This window comes from Vicia villosa, unplaced genomic scaffold (genome assembly GCF_029867415.1).
Source record: "Vicia villosa cultivar HV-30 ecotype Madison, WI unplaced genomic scaffold, Vvil1.0 ctg.000279F_1_1_3, whole genome shotgun sequence".
NCBI classification, from domain to species: Eukaryota; Viridiplantae; Streptophyta; class Magnoliopsida; order Fabales; family Fabaceae; genus Vicia; species Vicia villosa.
In genome coordinates, this window is record NW_026705119.1 from 350,831 (window position 1) to 363,909 (window position 13,079).

Below are 13,079 nucleotides of genomic sequence, written 5' to 3' on the forward strand. Positions count from 1 at the left end.
GAAGCAACAGAACATTCAAGGTGAATGTAGAAACAGCTGAAACAGAGTGTCTGAGTGCTGAAGGCTCAGAAGGTGATAGTAAGCTGTGGCACAAGAGGTTGGGGCACTTGAACTATAGAAGTCTGGGGCATCTAAGTTCTAAGAAGCTCGTACGTGGCATTCCTAAGATTGTAAAGCCTGAGAAGTCATGTGAGGTATGCATGAAAGGCAAGCAACCCAGATTGCCATTTGTATCAGAAGTTGCTCCAAGAGCAAAGCATGCTCTGGGAGTAGTGCACTCTGATGTGTGTGGACCATTTCCAGAACCTTCACTTGGAGGAAATAGGTATTTTGTGTCTTTTGTGGATGAGTTCACAAGAATGATGCGGGTAACTCTCATTAAGTTTAAGAATGAGGTGTTTACAGAATTCCAGAAGTTCAAGGTGAAGGCTGAGAAGCAGAGTGGTCAGAAGATAAAGATTCTCAGAACGGATGGTGGAGGCGAGTATAACTCTATAGAATTCCAGAAGTTCTGTGATGATAATGGAATTGAGCATGAAGTTACTGCTCCTTATACTCCTCAACACAATGGTCTTGCTGAACGTAGAAACCGTACTTTGCTCGATATGACGAGAAGTATGCTTAAAGAGAAGAAGCTTCCTCATAATCTATGGGGAGAAGCTGTTGCTACTGCAGCATATATGCTCAACAGGTGTCCAACGAAGAGGCTGAAGGAAATTGTTCCTTTAGAGAAGTGGACTAAAGAGAAGCAAAGTGTTAGTCATCTGAAGGTTTTTGGTTCTGTGTGTTACAAACACGTTCCAGAAGCTAGAAGGAAGAAGCTGGATGATAGAAGCAAAGTGATGTTATTGGTGGGGTACCACAGTACAGGTGCATACAAGCTCTATTGTCCAGAGACTAACAAAGTTGAAGTCAGCAGAGACGTCATTGTGAAGGAATCAGAAGTTTGGGATTGGAGAGAGTCTCAACCAACTTCTGATGTAGAGATAAGTTTTGAAGAAAAGTTAGAATCAGAAGATGAATCTTCTGAAGATGAGTCAGAAGATGAAGTATCTTCTGAAGATGAGTCAGAAGATGAAGTATCTTCTGAAGATGAGTTAGAAGGAGAATCTGATTCTGATCCAGATTCTGATGATGATCCAGATTCTGGTGGTAGTCATAATTCTGGAAGGGAAAACTCTGAAGACATAGGGTCTGGAGGACAAGCTTCTGGAAATGATCATGAAGGTGGTGACTCAGGAGTAGTTGACTCTGAAGTAGCTCAGCGACCACAAAGAGTCAGAACTATACCAAGAAGGTTTGCAGATTTTGACATGTTGCAAGACACAGAAGTTGACTCAGAAGGAGAGGTCATTCAGTGCGCCATGTTAGTAGATTCTGAACCAGTGAGTATAGAAGAAGCGCTCAAGAAGAAGGTCTGGTTGAATGCCATGAAAGAAGAACTTGAGGCTATAGAAAGAAACAAAACTTGGAAGCTGACAGAACTTCCAAAGAAGAAGAAAGCCATCAGCGTCAGATGGGTTTTCAAAGTAAAGCTGAAGCCAGATGGATCAGTTGGTAAACACAAAGCAAGGCTAGTGGCTAGAGGTTTTCTTCAGAAACCTGGACTAGATTACTTTGAGGTGTTTGCTCCTGTAGCTAGACATGAAACAATCAGATTGGTGATTGCGTTAGCTACGAACAGAGGTTGGTCCTTGATGCATCTGGATGTAAAGTCTGCATTTCTGAATGGTCCATTACAAGAGGAGGTATACGTGTCACAACCCCCTGGCTTTGTGAAAAAGAATAAGGAAGGGATGGTGTACAAATTACACAAAGCTCTGTATGGATTGAAGCAAGCGCCCAGAGCTTGGAATTTGAAGATTGATTCATTTTTCAAGAAGCAAGGGTTTCAGAAGTGCGAGATGGAATATGGAGTTTATGTGCAACATTCTGGAAGCAATATGATTCTGTTGTGTCTGTATGTTGATGACATATTGCTTACGGGGAGTTGTCCAGAAGATCTGATGAAGTTCAAGAAGGTGCTGATGAATGAGTTTGAGATTACAGACCTTGGGAAAATGTCATATTTTCTAGGGATGGAAATTCTGTACTCAGAAGATGGTATCATTCTGCATCAGTTGAAGTATGAGTTAGAACTTCTGAAGAAATTCAAGTTGGAGAATTGCAAAGCTGCTGTTACACCGTCAGAAGTGAATCAGAAGTTGGACTCTGATTCTGATGGTGAAGATGTTGATGCTACAGTATTCAAACAGCTGGTTGGTTCTCTAAGGTATTTATGTAATACCAGGCCTGATATATGCTATGCAGTTGGATTGGTTAGTAGGTTCATGAGTAAACCTAAGTGGTCCCATTACCAAGCTGCTGTCAGAGTCTTGAGATATGTCAAGGGAACTCTGAAATATGGCATATTGTTTCCTTCTGGGAGAAAGGAAGAATCAGAGTTATTGAGTTATTCTGATTCTGATTGGTGTGGAGACAGAGTTGATAGAAGGAGTACTTCTGGATATTTGTTCATGTTTCTGGGAGGCCCTATCTCTTGGAGTTCCAAGAAGCAACCTGTTGTTGCTCTATCAACCTGTGAAGCTGAGTACATCGCAGGCGCTGTAGCTGCATGTCAGGCTGTGTGGCTTCTGAATCTATTAGAAGACCTGAAGATTAGGGTGAAGAAGCCTCTGAAGCTGATGATTGATAACAAGTCTGCAATCAATCTTGCCAAGAATCCGGTGTTACACGGAAGAAGCAAGCATATTGAGACTAAGTATCATTTCTTGAGAAGCCAAGTCCAGAATGGAACATTAGAAGTTGTGCACTGTAGCACCCAGAAGCAGATGGCTGATGTTCTGACGAAGGCAATCAAGACGGATCAATTTCTGCTCTTGAGGGATGGAATTGGCGTTGTCAGCTTTGAGTGAAGAATATGAATTAAGGGATGGTATTGAAGAGTAATTCAATATTCAGGAGTTGTGATGTGGGCTGATCTTCTGATGGTTACTCAGAAGATGTCGTTGACCAGAAGATGCTGTCTGGGTCCCATTAGCTTAGCTGTTTAGTAGTAAGGGTACTTTAGTATTTTGTAGTACTGTTTGTACCTTAGACTTGTTCACTAAGTTTACTGTTTTAGGGCTTATGTGGCAAGATTCCTTTTTATAAATAGCCTTGTAGTAGCTATCATTTATTAACAACGCAAGTAGAATACAACATTTATTCTCTCATCTCTTTTGCGCCGTTATTCTATTATTCTCTTTGTCACCATCTTTATTCATTGTGCACCAACAGAGGGTAGCTTAATGGGTCCCGGAAGCCGCCATGATTTCCCTCATATCTGTTGTGTACCCAATAGTGATAGCTATAGAGCTTTGAGGTGTCATATTTTAATTCATACAATTTTCTTGAGTTAGGATTATTATAAGATTCAACTATATTTAAGGGTTATGAATTATTTCTTCTCGTTTTCAAGTGAATTCATTTCGCATAATGTACTAATTTTATTTTCACGGGGCGTCTAAAGCATCCATAAGGGGTACCTAAATCATTTTATTAGTATCAGAAGTATTATACAACTATTTCTAATATAGAAGATTACAACAATCAAATAAGATAAAATGACAATAAATTTAATTCACACATCACACAAGCATGCACCATACAATAACTTCATGCCTCTCAAAAATATGTGTAAGAGTGTGTTTGGATGAAGCATTTTAATGAGGTAATGTAATGTTTTGAGGGAATTTAAAATGATTTACACAAAATTTATTGTTTGGATACAAAAATGAAGAATTGTTGAAATGATGGAAATTTATAGAGTATTTTATATAAGTTAAATTTAATCATTTTGAAATGACACCAAAAACCAAATAATTTGAAATTCCTCTCCTATTCCATAGAATGTGTTTGTTACTATTATTTTTTTAAAATTTGCAAATTGGTTCCCATATTTTCCAAAATTACAAAATTGACCCCAAAAATTTTCAAAAAATTGCAAATTGGTCCTTAATAATTTTTAGAATTTACAATTTGGTCCTTCAAGTTTTTAAAAACTGCAAATTGATCCCTACTTTTCAATTTTTTAATTTGGTCCAAAAATTTTAAATTTTATAAAAAATGACCCCAAAAATTTAACAATGAATTATCTTAATACTTCATTCAAACAAATAATTTTAAAATGAATGGATTTTAATTGAATCATTTGAATTGCTTTGAATTTTAAATTCCTTTAGAGTGTGTTTGGATGAGGTAGTTAGAAATTTTAAGGGAATTTAAAATTCAAAGCAATTCAAATGATTCAATTGAAATCCATTCATTTTAAATTATTTTGTTTGGATGAAGTATTAAGGTAATTCATTGTTAGATTTTTTGGGTATTTTTTTATAAAATATATATTTTTTGGACCAAATTAAAAAATTGAAAAGTAGGGACCAAATTGCAATTTTTAAAAATGTGAAGGACCAAATTGTAAATTTTAAAAATTATTAAGGACCAATTTGCAATTTTTTAAAAATTTTTGGGGTCAATTTTATAATTTTGGAAAATATGAGGACCAATTTGTAAAATTTGAAGAAATAATAATAACAAATACATTCTATAGAACATGAGAGGAATTTCAAATTCTTTGGTTTTTGATGTCATTTCAAAATGATTAAATTTAACTTAGATGAAATACTCCATAAATTTCCATTATTTTAACAATTCTTCATTTTTGTATCCAAACAATGAATTTTGGTCAAATCATTTTAAATTCCCTCAAAACATTACTTTCCCTCATTAAAATGATCCATCCAAACACACTCTTAAAATTTTCAATTACCTCGTCCAAACACACTCTAAGAGTGTGTTTTGATGGAGCATTTTAATGAGAAAAAATAATTTTTTGAAGAAATTGAAAATGATTTGACCAAAATCCATTGTTCGGATGAAAAATATGGAGAATTGTTAAAATGATGTAAATTTATGAAGTATTTTATTCAAGTTAAATTTAAAGAATTTCAAATGACACCAAAAAGTAAAGAATTTGAAATTACTCCATAACTTGAGTGTAAATTGTTTATTATTAATTTTTCTAAATTTACAACATGGTCCTTATATTTTATAAAAATTATAAATTTATCCCAAAAAATTTCATAAAATTACAAATAAGTCCCTAATAGTTTTCCAAATTTACAAAATGGTCCCTTAAAATTTTCAAAAATTACAAATTAGTCCCTATTTTTCATATTTCAAATTTGGCCCAAAAGTTTTAAAATTGATGAAAATGACCAAAAAATTTAACAATGAATTATTTTAATACTTCATCCAAACAAAAGAATTTAAAATGGAATGAATTTCAATTGAATCATTTGAATTGCTTAAAATTTTAAATTCCTTAAAAATTCTTAATTGCTTCATCCAAACACACTCTAAGGGTTATCACTCGGATTCCTTATTGGAACACCTAGATTTTTCATTTAAAGCATTATTTTAAAATTCAAAAAAAAAGGATATGCAATCTATAGTATGTATTCTATCAAGTCATACTGAAAATTTTAAACAACTTATATAATACGGCAAAATGATATATTTTTATTAGATGAAAATGTAAAACTATTTTACACGTTCAGTGCATATCCATTAAATTCTTTTCTAAAAAATTTGAGACTATGATTTTATTACTATTATTATTATTATTATTATTATTATTATTATTATTATTATTATTATTATTATTATTATTATTATTATTTAAGTGGCAAAGCTAATGCTCTATAAAAGTGTAAAATTTATAAAAGTGTCAAACCAATTCCTAAGCGAAAAACTCTTGTATTTCTAATTCAATGTAACAAAATAATAATTAAATTTAAAATATAATATGATCAATTTATCAATACATAATTTTTTTCTTTTTTCTTTTTTCTTTATTCTCAACCATTTCATAATTTTTTAATCTAAATTTGATACTACCGACATCTATCATCCTCCAATTTATTAGGGCTATTACACTATAAGATTCATGATGATGATGGTTCATCCCTCCACACTTAATGTTAGTTGCTTGTACATAAAGCTAATTAGTTAGTTTACAAGTTAATTAGTTAGTCGTTAGTTAGTTTTTCTATATGTTAATTCACCTTAAACTAATACTAATCTTTCACTATAAAAATAATTAGTAACTTTCTTATATGTATAGTTTGGGTTGATGTCTTGATGAAGGTATAACTAACTCATAACTAAGTTAACTAAATTGCTAAAAATAGAAAACTTAAGGAAATAAAGGAGTTGAAACGAAGGTTTCATATAAATTCTTATACAAGTTATACAACTTTAAACTTCAACTTTATAGCTTTGTGATTATGAGTTAAGACATTCACAAAATAAACTATTAGATATTTCTAAGAATGGTATCATGTCCAAACACAAAGTGCCACGAACTTACCTTAAGTAACACTCACAGTTACAGACAATGACTACAATCCACTCAAATTTAATTTTATGTCACAAATGATAGAGATGGACCACACAAATGTCCATAGTTAGGTGATCTTTTTTTCCAATTCATTTATACTTAAGTTGCATCCATCAATTAACTTAACCTACTTTATTAATTAACAATGGCCTAGCTAATATTATTCAATTCATGAACACATTAATAGCGTAAATTCGTGGAAGGTGCATGTGAAGGGCCCGTAACACAAGAAAATTCTTGATTTTATTTGTTTATTACAATAGAATAAGAATTGAAGAGTATGCCTTATTAATGTAGCAGGAGTACCCCATGTTAGCTACCCTAGGAAGTGAGTATTTTCAAGTTTGACTCTTTTGAAGTCCTTAAATTTAGCATGTTATTTGGGTAGATCATGCTGCTAGATCAAGCAACTCATGTGGGAAAATGTATAAGTTTACATAAATTAGACTAATTTAAGAAGGGTACTACTTCTCGTATATAGAAATGTATGGGTGGTAGAACGGGTTCGGTCTGCTAGGTAATGTCTGTTTTGTTCGGACTATTGTCCGGCAGGCTAAACTTTTAGGCCCTCATTAGGTGTGATTATCCTGTTCTATTCCGTTTTTTATGCGGACTTTTGCAAGCACGGACATTAACATAAATTTTATATTTTTAGGTTTAAAAAGTGTAATGTCTGCGGGCTTACCTTGTCCCGCCTTCACTTTTTTGCGGGACGGGTCAAGGTTTTAGACCCGCACCCTCAACTATGACGCCCCGCCCCATTTTTTTGCGGACTTTTGTAGGGCGGACATGCCCGTTTGCCACCCCTATTGAAATGTATCTAGATTCAATTTGTCTTAACTAAGCGTCTCATATCTATGAAAGTGAGACGGACCAGGCAATACAAACGTCTTAGAGTAAAATGTTATTCGAGTTGTATGATTTCCAATTAGACACAATATATACTATTCTTAGACATTAACCTCTCAAAGACGGACGTTACAGTGAGTGGACACGTCTTAGAGTCACATGTTATTTGAGTTGTACGACTTCCGAAAACCATTAGTTAGACATTTATCTCTCAAGAGAGTTGTCTCTACAAAGGTTCTAAGCTAAGCCCTTTAAATTTTAGACCCTCTAACTAACTTTCATGTACGCATTATGTAAAATTTCAAACATCAAATTTCAAACACCTCTCCCCCCGTCAAGAGCAACAAACAACACTTGTCGTTAATACATTCATCATCACATGGATCTTCTAGACCCTCCTAATCAAAATTAGAAATACTATTTAACCAATTTGAATTCGATTTTATTTCGACTAATATAACTCTAAGTCCATAATTGACTTGATCGTCAGAACATTTACAGATACACATTTTACTGTCCAAGAATAACAGACAACAATTATTATTTTTAAGAAGTTCTAACTCATACCCCCTCGATCCGTTCTGATCAAAACCTAAGACCTATGTTAACTTATTCATTGAAATTAGAGGTTATATTTGTTTTGATATTTTTCTCTCAATTTTTAGGTAGTAAGATCATAAATAGTGTGTTTTACTAATACCACTAGCTTTCAATAATAGACCTGCATGTGTTTCATATTACTTAATTAAAAATTAGCCATAACTAATCAAAAGATATACATGCAAAAAAATGCTGACTTCATTTGAATATGACACTCAAAACCATTATTTAATTATAAATAAAGACAAACTCCAAATCTCTATATCACATCTCATCTCACCCCATTTCACACATTATCATTCATTCAAACTCATAAACCAAAATTCTCATTCAAACATGTTCACTTCCAAATCTGATCAAACCCAAAAAACCATCCTCCAAATCAAACAAGATGACAAGTTTTTCTGCAGACTTCTTACAAAAGAAAGTTCCATTTCCAATCCATCTTTTAGAATAACTCTCACTGTCCCTTTTGTTTGGGAATCTCAACCTGGCACACCTAAACACACTCTCTCTCAACAATCCCTTCCTCCTCTCACTCCTCCACCTTCCTATTATTCATGCAAATCATTGCCAGCTAAGAAAAGTTTGAGATCCAATCTCTTTCATGCACTTTTCCCAAAACTAAATCTTAAAAAATCCATTATGTCTTCTTCTTCTTCATCTTCATTATCATTATCACCTTCTAACTCACCTTATTATTCATCTTCTTCTTCTTCTTCATGTTCTTCATCTAACTCATCTAAGGTTGTTCCTATAAGAAAGGTTATTGGAACCAAGAAACGTTTCTTGAGCTGTGGTTCATCTTTTGATTTTAGAGGAGAAGAAGAACATGTTGCTTCACCTACTTCAACACTATGCTTTGGTCTTCCTCGTTCAACTAGCACTAAGGTTAATAGTGGATTCCTAGGATTCTCCAAAAGGTAATCTTTTAAGGTTGTTTTGTAAGCCCAGTGCATGTTTGGATTCACGATGAATTTAGATTTTTAAGTTTTAAAGTGTATTATTTGTCAGAATCGCGTTTATGATTCTGTCAGACTCGTCGTCGATACAAATATGCGCTTAACTAGAATTGTAATTAATCTCTTTGATTTTCTCTTGATGTTTAAAGAGCAACTTAATTTTCTAGGATAGTGTTGGTTTTTGAGTTTGTTTCTTATCAAATAATGTGTTTGATTAATTATAATGTGTATTATGATGTCTTATGATGTTTAGACTTTGAACCATCATACATGGCTTATGTATGGTCTTTGAATTTTGTGCTAAAACCTTAATTTCTAGCAAGATATCTTGTTGTATCTTCTTTTGGTTTTTTATTTTATGAGTTTTGTTCTTGTGACAATAGATTTATCATAATTATGGAGATTAAGAACACATTATTTACATTATTTTAAAAGATTAGTAAAAAAAGGTTAGTGTTCATTAGTAATTGTAAATTAACTTGGTTTTGAGTTATTAAGTATTTTGTAGACGGAACACACATGACACATTTAATAATTAAAAAAATCAAATATAATTATATGTGTCGATGTTGATGTCTGATTCTAATATCTATTATTTAAATTGTTGATGTTAATTATGTTTTGAATATTCTTAATTTTAGTTTAAATTAATTAGGTTTGAACTAAAGTAATTTACATTTGAAAACTCTAATCCTTCAAGTTTGCAATAAATTTTATACATCAAAGCAAATTCATTTGTCTCAAATGACTTTATTGACTAACTATCAAATTTTTTTTTAAGTCAAAACTAGATTAAGGTTCAAATGAACGTGTGTATAAAGAAATTAGATATCTTTTGAAACATTACTCCATTCACACATTCTGCATATTTTCAATCGTAAGATCAAGATCAAACGATTCATAATTTAACATAATCTTTTAATTGTTTTAGAATAAAATATCAAAATTTTAATATAGACCACTCAAACTTAATTCGACTACGAAAAATGTGTTAAATGCGTGAATGCGTTATTTTCTTAATTACTAGATCAATGATCAATGATCCGTGTATAACTTGTATTCTCATAATTTTTATTCTTTCTTTATCTTCTCACCATTACTATAGAACAACTCAACCGAAACTTCTTAGATTTTCCTATAGATGCATTAATGGATGTGAGTACTACTAGCCATCCCTTTACATAATTGAAGAGGCAGAAGAAAAATCTCACTTGAGCATATTTAACAAAGAACTGTATTTTTCCTTAATAAGGCCAACTATAGTGTCCTTTTGTCACACTATTTAACAATCAACAACACATCATTTATTGCAAATTGCAAAAATATATCAAAGTTACTTTCATGTTAATAATAGTTTGGTGTGAAAGGTTGTTCTGTTTCCAGCGACTTTGTTGTTGTGTTGTGTCGTGTAGGTAAAGTAGCCTTTGAGGTTGAGGGTTACCTTTTACTGTTTGAACATTTCTCGTGTCTCACGGATTAAGATACAAAATGAATATATATACCTAGTCATAAATAAAGGATTTTGGATTTGTGTAATGAATAATACTAGGAATAGTGTTGTTTTTATACCGTTTTTATCATTAATCAAATCAAATACTACTCGACCATGTACCTCCAAACATTATTGATTGCTTGATGTGTGAGTGGAGTGTGTTTTTTTGACAAGTTTTTATCACTAATTATCTACTATCCATCTATTAAAAATCGATAATATAAATTTTTTAAATTGTCTTTCCACTATAAATTATTTATATTAAAAAAAAGAGCGATTAGAAATTCAATAAATAGTTATGTTTTTTATTTTCATCTCTTATTATGTTATGTGTTTAATTTTAAATCTCTCTCGTATTTCTTTTTTATACGTTTTTTTATTTTTATTTTAATTTTTTTCTATTTATTTATTTATCATCACTAAAAATATTAATAATTTATTTTTAATTTTAATAAATTTAACAATATATTTTAACTCACGAGTCACTATCAACACAATATCTATTTTATTTTAATCAACTATTGTTTTAATTTAAGAGACAAAATCGTTATTTTCAAATATTAATTTTTTTTCTTTCTCCATCTCACAATATTTTATGAAAATTTAGTACAATTAAATTTATATGATTATTGTTTATTTTACAATTAAGTAAATCATTTCAAATTTTGCATGTGCATATAAATATATTTTATATCGTATCAAATAATTTTTATCTCATGGGTCATTATCAGCACAATATTTATTTTATTTTAATCAACAATTTTCTTTGATTATAAAGACAAATTTCTTGTTTCAAAATATCAAAATTTCTTTTTTCTTCTCACGAGTCATTTTTTTCTTTTTGCATAATTACTTAGTACAATTGAATTTATATAATTATTTTTTATTTTACAATTAAATAACTTATTTTAAATTTACATTTGTATAGAAATATATTTTATATTGTATCAAATAAACTTTCTATTTCATTGGTCACTATCAGAACAATACATATTTTATTTTAACATGTATATTATAAAGTATTTCATTCATATTTTCAACATTAAAGACACGTGCAAATGAGTGATAACTCAACACCTACTAAATAACAAATATCTTGAGAGTAAGAATAAATCGGTTCTTCAATCATATTACAATAATAAGATTGGAATACATATTAACATTTAAAACATTTCATCATTGAAAGAGACAATTTATGTATGTCTTTTTGTCTAGATCTAACTGATTGTGTCTAGTGTCACTTTATCAAGTACAAATTAACATTTATACATGTTTTGTTGTTTGGATCTAACTTGTCTCATATAATATTAAATACAAGTGCAAACTACTAGCATGTTTAAAAGGTATTTTTTAAAATAGTATTGAGATGAGATGTTAATCAATAAAAAGATAAAGTTGACGATAATATAAAGTTTAAGATAGTTGTAATAATTTAAGATAGATGTGATTTTGAAAATGATTTAGTCAAAATGAAAAAAGTCATATGACTTCAATCGATAGAATTCAAAGTTATAACAAGTAAGATGTAATATGATTTTGAGATAGATATGGTGAAAATCATAACAAAGCTAAATATTGATCTTATGTAGCAATACATATATATAGAATTGTCATTCTTTTGTGTATTTATATAGAATTGTTAATTAAAATAAAATAGGTATTTTGTTGATAGTGCATTGTGATAAAAATAGAAAATTTGACATTTGAAAATAAGAATTTGTGTCTCAAATAAAGACAATTGTTAATTAACATAAAATAGGTATTTTGCTGATAATGCCCCGTGAGAAAAATAAAATTTTGACATTTGAAAATAAGAATTATATGTCTCAAATAAAGACAATTATTTATTAAAATAAAAAAGTTATTTTGTTGATAGTGGCCCGCTAGTAAAGTAGAAATTTTGACATTTAAAATTAATTTTTTTAATAATTATGAATAATTTTTTAATAATCATAAAATAATTACTTTTTCGATTGAGTACATTTTTATGTATTCCTCTTCGTTCTATAAAAAAAAATTCTATTTATTAATTTATTTATGTTTAAAAAGATTTTAAAAAAAATAGAGAGAGAAAAAATTAAACTAGAAAAAAAAGAAGAAGTGAATTAGAGATATTTAGTAAGGAAATTTATATATTTTGGTGAAGTAAAGCAATATTCTTTAGATAACTTTCTATCATGACACATTTAGAACCTGTTTGAATGAGTTTAGCTTAGCTTATTTTCTGTCTTAAATTTGTGATCCTATTAAGTAGATAAATAATTTATATGAATTTACTCGTAAGCGTATTTTTTTATAGTTTAGCCAACCAATTTCAATCCATATAGTAGACTAATTAGTTTGATGTCGTGATTGATTTCGTGATTCAGAGAGACGATTCACTAACCAAAATATATTTCCACCAAGAATCGAACTCGAGTAACGATTCATCCTTAATAAAAGCTCCTTTCTCACTAAAGCTCAAATACTTAGTTCATAAGCGCTTACTTTAATAAGCGTTTATGTTATAAACAATAAATAAATTGTTTATCCAAACATACCTGTAAATAATAAAATGCAATCAATATCGTGATGAGTTGATGAAAATAGCTTTTGCTCATTCTCTATTATGAACCATGTTCAATTCCCAATAGACACAAATTCTTAAATTATGAGCAAAATTAAAACACTTAGAACTCACATCCATACAATCTTTATCAAAATTTATTTTCACAAGAGGTTCTCAAGATTTTAA

At 30.4% G+C, this 13,079-nt stretch overlaps 1 protein-coding gene across 1 annotated transcript; it reads left to right on the forward strand.

The window, feature by feature from the left end:
- Positions 1–8,145: 8,145 nt before the first annotated feature.
- On the forward strand, positions 8,146–9,189 carry LOC131626274 (uncharacterized serine-rich protein C215.13-like). Its single transcript, XM_058897107.1, has one exon. The coding sequence runs from the start codon at positions 8,228–8,230 to the stop codon at positions 8,816–8,818; it is 591 nt and encodes a 196-aa protein (XP_058753090.1). The 5' UTR covers positions 8,146–8,227; the 3' UTR covers positions 8,819–9,189.
- Positions 9,190–13,079: the final 3,890 nt, after the last annotated feature.

What these genes read in the sequence shown, in the direction of transcription:
- LOC131626274 (XM_058897107.1), top strand. Translation starts at nt 8,228, where the DNA reads ATGTTCACTTCCAAATCTGATCAAACCCAAAAAACCATCCTCCAAATC.